Here is a 12433-nt window from a genome sequence, read left to right as displayed (position 1 = left end):
TGTGTGTGTGTGTGTGTGTGTGTGTGTGTGTGTGTGTATATATGAATGTTGAATTGTCCACTTCGTATAAACCAAATTTAACAATTCTCTGCACTGGTTGTTGGAGAGATTGTAAGCCTTTGTATCTTCAATAGCCCAGATGTGCTTAAAGCAATGAACACATAAGGACATTATTGAAAGGCACGGACAGGATCTAAAATCTCAGGATGAAGTTGCATGCTAGCATTCTCTGAATATCTATTTTCTGAATGTAAAGAATACAACATCTGCAAACAACAGCTGGACAAATATTGAAAGATATAATTCCAACTTCTTGCCATGTTAGCAAAAGCAGTTGGGAGAGAGGGAAATTATTTGCCTTGTATTAGTACCTTTTTGTAGCTGGAAGAAAAGAGCATCAACGAGTCATTTTGTCATGGTTTCAGGAGAGCAGACTGAAAAAAAACATTGTCTGGAGCCTCCTGGAAGCAATCAGATAGTGTATAGCCATTTACTAAGAAGGCCTAGCTTATCAGAGCAGATTGATGGATTGTGCTTTGTTTACCTGGAGAAGCTTAGCTGAGTTCCAAACATCTATTTGCATCCTTGCTCTACATTTTAGTAATTCAGTTTCATGTGAAGTGCTGGCCCACAATCAGGGTCTACTTAGACAAGGGAAAGAACAGGAAAGGTGGCCTGAAAAGGGAGCAAGAAACCTGAGCTTCTGTTAAAAAGTGCCCCTGGGGTTGGTGGGAGGCACTGGATGGATTAATCAGCTTGCCACAGGACTAGCAGAGCACGCACCATTTGTCCAGCTTATTTAGCTGTGCTTAATAGAGCTATTCTCTCCATTTAATGAGAGAATGGCTCTATTGGGATGGAGGTGAGACCAGGACAGAGCAGGCAAAGAGGAAACAGTTGGAGAAATAACTACTCTGGACACAAAAAGAAAATGAGACACAGAAGCAAGAAAAAGCCCTGGGTCAAGTGTCAGCTCAACGGCCAACCCCGTGGCATTCAAACTTTGTTACAGGCATCCCAGATTTCTGCTCCTGTTGTTTTCCTACCTATGAAATGAACAGGTTGGAGACGAGGCATCAGGCCCCTTCCAGCTCTAGCCTTCTTTATTAGTAAATGACTGCAATCCCAGCCATGACTCCGATGGAGCAGAAGACAGAAAAGTTGTAGCTTATCCTCAGGCCAGTTTCACCTTTTCTTGGCAGACCCCACACCCTTGGCTGTCTGCCCCTTAGTGTCTTCACCTGTTGTGGTTTATGTAAGACTGGGCTAATGTCCACTTGAAAAGGATTTCACTCTTGGCCTGGAATCTGGCCCTTTTGGAGCTCTATAGAGATACTTCTGATTTTTTTTTCTTTTTTTTGTTTTTGTTTTTGTTTTTTGTTTTTTTGCTGCTTTGGCAGGAAGCAATAAAATCTGGAAAGCATTTTCTTCTTTTATGAGACCCTGGTAAAATTAGAAAAAACAGTGTATCATTGAATCAGGAGAGAGTCTCTCCTGGCTATGTGCTTGATCCGTGGCTTTTGGTCCAGGACTTGTCTGTCCCCTGCTCCTGCTTATGCTCCCTTTGAGTCATTTCTTCTGACTGCCCAATAAGATGTTCCAGAGGGCTCGTAGTAAGAACTGGGTGCCGGCCGGGTGCAGTGGCTCAAGCCTATAATCCCAGCACTTTGGGAGGCTGAGGCGGCTGGATCACCTGAGGTCAGGAGTTCAAGACCAGCCTGACCAACATGGTGAAAACCCATCTCTACTAATAATACAAAAATTAGCCGGGCATGCTAATTGGTGGTGTGGGCCTATACTCTCAGCTACTTGGGAGTATGAGACAGGAGAATCGCTTAAACCTGGGAGGTGGAGGTTGCAGTGAGCTGAGATCATGCCATTGCACTCTAGCCTGGGCAACAAGAGCAAGACTGTCTCAAAAAATAATAATAATAAGGAAAAAAGAACTGGGTGCCTTTTGGGGGCTAGGGATTTCTGGTGGGAGTGAGAGCCTGGGAACCGCATAGTTCTATTACTTCAGAGCAGATCGACCAATGTGTAGATTTCTTACCCTATAACCAGAAGCACAGGATGCTGTGATGTGAAATTAGTCACGTTTTCCAGCAGCTAGGTGGTTTGTGGGGGCAGCAACCGTGGTTTGAAACCACACACTTCTTTCTATAAAACTAAATCGGACCTAATGAAATGCTAATTTGACCCAGGGAACTCAGGAGGCCAAGAGAACTGAAGCTGTTATCTGGTTTGGCTCTGTATTCTGATTTGAAGCCAGCCCCCATGGAACAGAGCCAGTCCCCAATTATGTCTGATTCCCAGCAGCTCATGCAATTTAGTATGCTAAGAAATAGCGCCTCCTGCTTCTGGCTAGTTGATTTCTGTCCTTTGGTTCCTAGATTTGGGTAGGATAGAGTATTTGTGGTTACAGAATATCGGATAATCATCCCGGGCTCAGTTGTGTAGGAATATTCGATATCTTTTCTACTTTATTGTAGTGTTAGAGTGAAAATTATGACATCATATTAGAGAGAATGCTGAAGAATTCTGAAGCCATATTCACCTTCTCCATACTTTCCCCCTTCACTCTGTTTGAAGAGTGATAGGATTTGGGGGCAGGGGTTAAGAAGAATTTTTACCAGGGCTACTTAGTAGAATGGTTTTTGTGTATGACTCAGTACCCAGTCCAGGTAGCTTTATTAAAAGTGGTAGATTTTGGAAACTGCTTGGTATATGAGTGTAAAGAGCCCAAGTGTATCCTTCAAGTGCATTTGGTTTAGAGATTCTATACATTATCTGAAAGTTGTATGTATGGCTCGTCTTTATACCAGGAAGCTCCATTCTCTTTATCCTGTGGCATAAAAAATGAACCCACCAAGAGTCATCTTTCCCTCCACGTTTTGTCTCAAATTCTGCTTTCTTGCATTTGCTATGCATTAATGTTCCCAGCCAGAAAAGACTGCCATTTTCACGCAGGATTTCCTTCAATCTCTAGGCTGCTTTACGCCTCAGGGGAAGCCCAGTGGACCGGGGGCCTCTGGGAACTTTACACAGAGCATTTCCCAAAGGCTTGGCTATAAACTTACCTCAGTTGACTTGGAAACCTAGCTAGATCACTTCTAGATGTTTAGGTTTAAATAGGAATTAGATCGAATTCTCGGGATTTATATAAGAGGACCCCAACTAGGCTGACAGAAGGACTGACAGTACTAAGTGTGACTTCTGGGTGATTTCAGTTGCTGCTGTGAGCCAGCTTTAAGCCATGAGGATGCTTCCAGTGGCAATTAATGTATGGTCTGCCATTATGATGCCAGCATAGAAAATCAGAAGCCAAAATCTGTATGAACACATATTTTGTTGTCTCTTTAAAATGGCCTCTAGCTTTTGGATTAATATTTGAAAGTTAAACAGTCTTCCTCATTTTCTTCTTCCACCCAGTTGCTATCAACAGTAGCTTAAGCTAGAATTGTAGGACTCACATGTCAAGTATAGGTGAGACTGCTGTCTTCCCTAGTAATGTATTGGCTCTTCTCTCTGCCAAAATGAGATACATTTACTTATGTCCAACTAGTTCTTGCAACAGTATTAATCTGACAAGTTCCATTATTCTATTAATACACACACATATTTTTACGGGCTCTCAATGGATGTATCCACATATATCCAAAAATGTAAATACACAAGACACACACACACACACCTTGGTCGATTTTTAGACAGGCTGAATTCAGTAGTATATAAGAGGTCCCTGGTATCTCATTCTCATTACACGTGTCATTGGGAATTTTGTTTGTTTTCAGTGTGTGTATGTGCGTGTGTGTGTGTGTCTGTGTGTGTGTGTGTAAGTTCAGAGCACCATCATATGTACTGTTATTTTAAAAAACACACACAGCTTGATCTTGTGTTTAGTACTTTATATACATTACCTTTCTAAATAATTTCAGTATCCCTTTGAGATAAATAGGATCATTATATTCACTTACAGATGAGGAATACAGGCTCTGAGACTCACCTGAGCACTCACTTACTTTACTGTCAGAGCTGGAATTTGGACCCGGATCTCCCTGACTCCAGATCCTGAGTTCCTAATCACAACCATCTCATGCCTGTTTAATTCTTGTGACAGTCCAACCATATTAATTCAGTTTTATTATCCCCATCTTACACACAAGAAAACTGAGGCCCAGGTGAAAGGACTTGTCTGGAGCCCCTCATATTATGATTTTTTGGCTGTGCATAAATTTAGACTTTTATATCGGTAATGTTCTGACCAGCAAATAAAATACCTTATTTTAATGTAGAGAATAGAATTGGGCCACCTGACCACAAATTGAATTCTTCTGGAAGGTTGCTTTATCATAAACCATAAAGGGAAAACATTGCTCCCCTCAGAAATAGTAACCGAAATAATTTCTTTGGGAAGTGTTGTAACTAGAGGTTGATTAATAATAATAATACACAACAGGTATTAAATGCTTATTATCTGCTTTACATTTGTCGGTTCATTTCATCTATTCAAAGTCTCATGAGGACGGTTTTGTTTTTCCCTGTTTTACAGATGAGACATTGAGAGGTTAAATAACTTGGCCAAGATCACAGCTAATAGGTGGCAGAGCTGAGATTCAAATTCAGGTAGTCTGGCCTGGTGTCCTTGGCCTTAACCACTCTGCAGCATGACCACATTAATTTCCATCTCACTTTCACTGAGTTTGGCAGGTTTAGTGGTGAAGAGAATCTTTATTCTCCCTCCAGTAGTTTTTTTTTTATAATGAGAGCAAGCCATCTGTATTGGTCTGTTGTCACACTGCTGTAAAGAAATGCCTGAGATTGGGTAATTTATAAAGGGAAGAGGTTTAATTGACTCACAGTTCCGCATGGCTGGGGAGGCCTTGGGTTACTTACAATCATGGCGGAAGGGGAAGGAGCACAGACCTTCTTTACATTGTGGCAGGAAGGCAAAGAGTGAATGAGCAAAGGGGGAAGAGCCCCTTATAAAACCATCAGATCCCATGAGAACTCACTATCATGAGAATAGCATGGGGGAAACTGCCCCCATGATCCAATCAACTCCCACCAGGTCCCACCCTTGACACGTGGGGTTATGGGAATTATAATTCGAGATGAGATTTGGGTGGGGACACAGAGCCAAACTATATCAACATCCCAGGCAAGTGGCAGTGCCTCCATTCCTATGCTCCTGGTCTGAACATCTGGATTTCCCACAGATATAGCCAAATGAAAGAGACCTTAGCATTCAGCTATACTTTGAAAAATATAAAACAGTTCTCCATTACAGTAGTTATGTATAGCAATACTTAAGCCTCATTTTCAGAATGATAGCCAACAAGACAAACATATAGCTATAATTTAATGCCTTTTTAAAGTCCATAATCATTATTAAATAGATTATAGAAAACTCCCTTATCTTATGCATAGTCACTGAACAGATTTATCCTCTGTGGTTCACCTGTCCCTTAAATTGGTGATCAGGGCAAGTTGCTCAGGTGTGTCTACATTGGCCCTGGATCCTGAACATCTGCAATGTCTTCCTCAGCCTCCAGTGTCTTTATAACATCTAAACAGGAAAGTATTTTCACTTAGCCATGGGAGAGACCTTGATTTCCTTTCTGCTGTCACCTTCCTACCTCCTCAAGTGCATTAGAACCTGAAAAGAAAACCGATAAAATGAAAGTGCCGCCAGAAGTTGCTGATTCAAGTGAACTCGTTCTGAAATCAGAACAAGTTCTTCTCTGTGGCTTTGCCCACCTCCTCTTATAAGTATCTGAGCATCTTTTAGGAACTGAAATTTTAATTCGCTTTTCTTCAGCAGCTAAGACTGTGTAGCCTACTTCTGCTGGGGAGCTGAGAGTTTTAAAATTTCTCTCCGCACCTGAAGCCGTTTGCTGGCACTCCTTTCAGAACACAGCATCAACTTTAAAAAAAGAGACATTTACACAGAAAACACATTTTGAAATATAAGTCCCCCATGGGGTTATTTTACTTAAGTGAGATGGAGAGAGGAGGATAGTTCAGTTCTCAAAAGACAGAACTTTTTTCTATCTGTGAACAAGGGATAGAATAGCGTGGGAGAAATGGCTGGGTTTGGGACTCCAACCCAGGCTTGACTCTTGACCCTATCATTACCACCCCTTATGGCTCTGAGCATCCCTTACCTATCTGTAAAATAGAGGTTATAATGCTATGATCATCTGTAAGCAAAGAGGCCAATTATAGTTAACCAAGAGAGAAATGATGGTAGCAACTTGATATTAGATCTTTGTACAAAGACTGCTCTTTCTAGCCCATGATTTGGAAAGAGAGTAGATGGCAACTTAGTAGGTTATAATAAGCCTACCTGAAGATGGAAAGAAGGTTATAGTAGTTGACGGGTTTAGGAGAGGAGCTCAAGCCTTAGAATTAGATGATTTTTAATCTTGGTTTAGTGTTCATTAGCTAAGGGACCCTGAGCAAGTTATTTTATTTCTCCAAGCCCCAATTTCCTCTTTCATAAAATGGAGACAATAAAATTGGCCTTTTTATCACTCAGAACAGTTTGATGAAATAATGAAGTGTGTTTCGCAAACTGGTAAGTGTGAACTGTCTACAAAAGAGGCCTTGGGGGATAAGTGCTTCTTGGAGGCGTGGAAAGCACTGATGGAAGCACCTCTTGGCCCTGCCCCTGGGTCCGGCCCAGTCCAACACCTAGATTTTTAAGCATGTGTCTTTGAATGCAGCTAAGATGATGCAGTATTTATGCAGCAAGTGTTTATGGAAGAGATGAGATACTTTGTCTGTGAGAAATGTTTACATAAGTGCCTTTTAAGGTCTGATTTATGCCCAGTGATGAAATTTCACTTACATATGCAACTGAAAAAAAAGGTGAAAGTTGAGGTAGGAATTTTTATGGGGAACAACAAAAGTAGTGACAGAGTAGGAAAGGACTGGGCGTCCAGCAATGCAGGGAAGGAGTTTTGAGATCAAAGCAGGATTTCTACTTACTGTCATTAAATCTAGTGTTTTAAGGCTTAGTGTTTGGGGAAGAATAATCAGCCATTGTGCTGCAGTGGAAAACATCCAAGCATTGATTTCCAGAGAGCCTGGGGTTCCTCTGTGCCAGCTTTGTCTCTGGTGTTTTGAGGGAGGAATCACTATCTTTTCCATGTGTGCAAAAGGCCAGGCATCTAAATGGATATCTCTTTCCTTAAAAACTTCTGTGATGATAAATGTGTGCATGGGATCCCGTTATGCTGGGAATTCCTTTGAAAGTCTTGTTTCCCTTTCCTCTCCATGGCCCAGAGATAGATCCTGGCCACATTTGGATATGAAAACTCCTCAGCCTTGCCGTGTTCTCCTGCCCCTTGAGAGTCGTGTTCTGTTTGAAAAGAGCTGAACAAATGAAGGCTGTTTTTTCACTTGGGATAAGAATATCCTTCTCAAAGCAGTAAGGGCTGAACGAGGGTAACAGAATCCATATGTTGAAGCTGGCTGCTAATACTCAGCATATGGTCCAGCAAACTTTCTCGGGGGGACTCAGCTTTTCATTCTTTAAGGAATGCGCCGGTGAACTCCAGAGAAGATCAGGACTTAGGTGACCATGGCACAGACACAGCTTCTGGGCTTCGTAAGCCTGTTGTTGCTGGGGAATGAGCCACAGAAAGTGATAGGGAAGGCCCTGGCTGGCCGTAGCATGGATAGCAATGGCCTGCAGCTCTCTTTGTAAGGCTCCGTGCTCCCCTAGATACTATGGGCCCTTTTCAATTCATGGGCTCTCTGTGTTCTGTTGAGGGATAGTGAGTCCAAAGATTGTTACTTCGGGTCCCCAGATGTTGTGTTCTAGTGAATGGAAATGTTTTGCCCTCTGTGCAGAGGCAGCATTGCATTGTGCAAAGAACACCTACCAGGGAGCCAAGAGGCCTAGGCTCTGAGGCCATGCTAGCCCTAACTAGAAGTGGCCATAGGGAAGTCACTTCACCTTTTCCTCACCTGGAAAATGAGGAGGCAGGACATGGTGATGTCAGAGATCCCTTCCGGTTCTCACAATGTAGAATTGAGTGGCAGCTGAACTCCATCCCGAGGAGAATGAGAGGAGAAAGCTAATCACTTGCACCTGCGTGCAGTGACCCCCGCCGGCGTAATATTCCGGTGCAGCTCTGTGTGCTGTGGCCAAATTCAGGAGAGCTAGGGGAAGACCTTACATCGCTCTCAGGCAAGAATTCAATCCTGAGCCTCACTGAACTGGCTGCAGTAGTCTGAGCTGGGGAGAAACTGACTGCCCTAGATTACTATATTTTTTCCAAACCAGTTTTTGGAAGTCCGGATTTTCCCCTCTTATTTTCACAGAGGACAGCTCGGCATCCTCCCCCTGCCTCTGCCCAGGGCCCTATTCCTTCCCTTATCCCCTACTCCTTCCTTTTTCCATCCCTGTCTCCACCACATCACCTCTTTCTCTCTAAAGCCTCTGCTGGGTTTCTCCATGACCTGCCTTGTCTGTTGCTGGAATGGTTAGGAAGTCCGCACCCCTTTCCCAGCCCCAAGCAGGCCATCTAATGCCTGCAGTCTGCTGAGCATAACTGTAGTCTCTCCATCAAATAAGCGTAGACCAAGACCTGCAGCAGCTCTGCCTGTGAGCTGGTCACCATGGCAACGAGCATTACCTCCATTCTACTGTGAAAAGAAAATGGCTGTTGGAAGGAAGGGCTCACTGAATCTCCATTCCCCCGGCCAGTTTTGTTCAGGCCCTTCCCTCTATTGTCCTGAAGAAGCTCCATGCTCTGAACCAAATATCTGTTTGCCTTTAGATTTAGGATTTACTTTACTTAAGAGGAGGAGAGGCAGAAAGAATTTGAATTCAAAGGAATAAAGCATTTTTCTACCCTAAAACTCTGTTTTCAAGAGGAATGGTTATCTGCTCCCAGCAGATAAACGAGGAGCAGATGAACACAGGGATCTGTAAGATGGGGTATGGTGTATTTTGCTTTATCAGTGCAGTGGAATGACAGAGTGTATGGATATTCAAATAAAAATTCAGGGAAAGTAGCCAAGGGACCCAGGAAATTCTACAGGGCACAGGCTACAGAATTTCTGAAGAGTGTCTGACTAATTGGGGTGGTGATATGTGATGTCGTCTCCTGTTATGGAAAGAGACGTGTTGGTGCTATAGTCATAAGGGAAGGTGAGAGTTTACCCTTACCATCCCCGCTTCAAAATCAGCGTGAGCCTTCCTAGTGATTGGGTCCAGACAGCATGGGGAACCAGCAGGAGGCCCCTAAGCTTGATTGTGGAGCAGCAGAGCTTCCTGCACTTGACACAGCTGTGGAGACACTTCAGATGACATCTAGAAGGATGTTGGTTGGGTCGCCATTTCTGTGAATCCCAGGATGTTGCTGTTTTGGAGCAGGATCATAAGCCTCCTCAAGGGGTTGGAAATATTTAGGGCAGAAATCACCCAGAATCTCCCGGGGCACCCTGCACTCTCTGATGGGAAACAGCTATTCTATAGGAGGATGGTCTGGGCCACATCCCTGCCTGGCTGCAGCATGGTCCTGGCTGTTGGCAGCACAAGTTCCCAAACCCCACACAACCTCCTCCTTTCACTCTCTCTTACAGTCAGTTGGGGAGCCTGTTTTTGAATGGAAGTTCTGGGTTTTATTCTTGAAAATTTGAATGTATATTTGAACTGGGCTGTGGTTTTTTTTTGTTGTTTTTTTTTTGTTTGTTTTTTTTTTTTTTTTTTTTTTTTTTTTTTTTTTTTTTTTTTTTTTTCAGTTTCTCTGCAGGTGGATATTGTTCCCAGCCAGGGGGAGATCAGCGTTGGAGAGTCCAAATTCTTCTTATGCCAAGGCAAGTACCCTGTGCACAGCTGCATTTTAGAGTTTGCTTCAGAAATTCACCAGGTAGAGCAGGAGCCCCCAGGCCATGTGAGCTGGCTGGTGGCACCATACCTAGAATTCTTAGCATTGCTCTATTGCAAGGTCAACATTGTGGCCATTCAAGAGCCAGGGCCTCTTCCTTCCTTTTGCAAAAGGCTACCTCAACATAGCAAATGTGTCATCTAGACTTCAGCTTGACTGTGGAGGAAGTCTAGGAGTTTTCTTAGGAAAATCAGCACAACTTCCAGAATAGTGAACCGTCCCACGTCTCCTGTTCTGTATACATTCAGTGTTCTGTAAATGACAATGGAGAATAGCGCTGGCTCAGAAATACTTCGATGGATCTGTTCAAGGCTATTTCTTAGAATTTCCCAGAGTTGGAAAATCTGTCTAAAACTTGCCTGTAAGTAAATAGAATACTGGTATGACTCAGTTGTAAGGACATATATCCTGGTTTACCAGGTCTATTGTGAATATCGGTATTCTGTGCCATGGTCCCCACCAGAGCTCTGAGATATGCCAGACCTGGTGACCTTGTTTTACATTTAGAAAACATGCCCCATTTCCACAGCCCAGATAATTACCAGAAAATGTCCTATGGAGGAAAAGGCTTCAAATTAAGCCTCAGATTCTCTGTATATGACATGACTGGGATTCAGAACATGGAAGAACCAAGAAAGAGCTGAGCTAGATGTAAACGGTGACATTTAGCAAGCAGCTTTTGTCAGGGAGGGGCTTTTAGATGCTGTCATGATTTGCGCGGACGAGGTGGCTTGTGGCCGTCGGATGCTTTAACTCCAGCTTTGCCTTCATTACAGCAATTTCAATGATCTGGAGACGCAGCCGTGGAGCCCACAGCACATCTTGCAAATAGCGATATTTATTGAAAACATGATGGGCCCTGAAAAGAAGACTGCTTCATTTCCATACTAAGCATCTGTGCAGGGCTGGGTGGTGCAGGCTGAGAAGGGCGCCTTGAGAAGAGGCAGGGCCCCATGCAAACAAGCAGGGCGCCACCATGTCTGCTGGATCTGAGAGCCCTTCCAGCTCAGTGTCCAGCGCAGTTCCAGTGTCAGAGCCCTGTTCCAGCTCAGTGCCGGGAGGCAGCTTGGCCACTGCAGTTTGTTCCAACTCATAGGTGCCTGGGGAAGGGAAGAATGGGTGGTCCTGGCCACCTTCTTTGCAGCATGCAAGGAAATGAATTTGTCTGAGCAGGGGGTACCAAAATGACAGTCATGCCAGTTTGTGCAGGCAGATGCTAGAATAAGTGTGGTTGGAAAAAAAATAAAAATAAAAAGTGGTTGGAATCCCCACTCCTATACTAGCCAGCACTTCTCATCTTCAGCTCAGGAGACCATTATCCAAGTCTTCAAAAACAAGCTGATCAGTAGACTCAGACCAGTTAGGCTCTGGAGACCCGATCCTAGATACACTAATTCCCTTGGTTACCCGTTCTGTGAGGAATGTGTGTTCCTAGCTTAGTGCCCAGCACGTAGTATGTCCTCAACAAATTTCTCTTCTCTTCCATCATTAAGGATAGGATCATGATAACAACTCGCACAAGTGGTTGTTGAGTTTTTTCCAAATATTGTAAGAGGTGTTAAGTATATAATAGTTAAATGCAGAAGCCAAAGAAGGGCTGTGCATCATTCTAGCAGCCGTACTCACCCCTCCGACGTTCAAGCCTCGACTGATCCATTGTTCAGTAACTCTTCCTGATTAGCCACTCTCACTCTGGAGGGCACTTAGTCTTTTCAACTTCAGTAGCTTAAAAATAATCTCTTCCTCTTTAGTGGCAGGAGATGCCAAAGATAAAGACATCTCCTGGTTCTCCCCCAATGGAGAAAAGCTCACCCCAAACCAGCAGCGGATCTCAGTGGTGTGGAATGATGATTCCTCCTCCACCCTCACCATCTATAATGCCAACATTGACGACGCCGGCATTTACAAGTGTGTGGTCACAGGCGAGGATGGCAGCGAGTCAGAGGCCACCGTCAACGTGAAGATCTTCCGTAAGAGCCTCCTTCTCCTTCGCGTTCTCTGGCCTCTCCACGTGGGTAGCAAAAGGCGGAAATGATGATAGAGGGAACAGCTGAGGGCCTGACAAGTCCTACTGTCTCTCCTTAAGTCTTTTCTGACCTTAGCCAACCCAGAACTCACAGCCCTGGTTTACACTAGTCACAACTACTCCCCAACAGGCATTCATTCTCAAAATTCAAATTACACAGTTCCCAGAGGGCTGTTATGGGTTCCTCTATTCCTTCTCCAAATGTTGGCTGACTGTTCTACAATTTGGGGTCTCCCTTCTTATTTCCTTCTCCCCTGCTGGTAATGGAGACCAAGACTCAGCGGGGTGGGGGATCATTATCTGAACACTCTCTGCCACTCAAAGCAGGCAGTTCCCATTGCTTCTGAAACCCCATCTGGAGGTGGCATCTTGTTACCTTGTTATTAATATCATGCATCCATCCCAGTGGTTGGAGTAATGGTGGGTGACAGCTAATGGAGCAGTATTGATGGCATGATATTTATTGCCATTAAAGGTGCTTTTTTTCTATTTTTTTTTTTTGTCA

General features: G+C 43.8%; 1 protein-coding gene across 23 annotated transcripts in view; it reads left to right on the top strand.

Moving 5' to 3' along the window:
• NCAM1 (neural cell adhesion molecule 1) overlaps window positions 1–12433 on the top strand; it is a 311891-nt gene that overhangs the window by 233023 nt on the left and 66435 nt on the right. For all 23 annotated transcript variants that reach the window (XM_032285539.1, XM_032285533.1, XM_032285519.1 and 20 more), the window contains exons 2-3: window positions 9757–9831; window positions 11654–11872. In XM_032285539.1, coding sequence (XP_032141430.1) covers window positions 9757–9831; window positions 11654–11872 — 294 coding nt within the window. The remainder of the gene's footprint in view (window positions 1–9756; window positions 9832–11653; window positions 11873–12433) is intronic.

Source organism: Sapajus apella, unplaced genomic scaffold (genome assembly GCF_009761245.1).
Source record: "Sapajus apella isolate SASKATOON/1434 unplaced genomic scaffold, GSC_monkey_1.0 scaffold16, whole genome shotgun sequence".
NCBI classification, from domain to species: Eukaryota; Metazoa; Chordata; class Mammalia; order Primates; family Cebidae; genus Sapajus; species Sapajus apella.
Note: the sequence above shows the minus strand (reverse complement) of the source record. Positions and strands in the feature narration are given on the sequence as shown.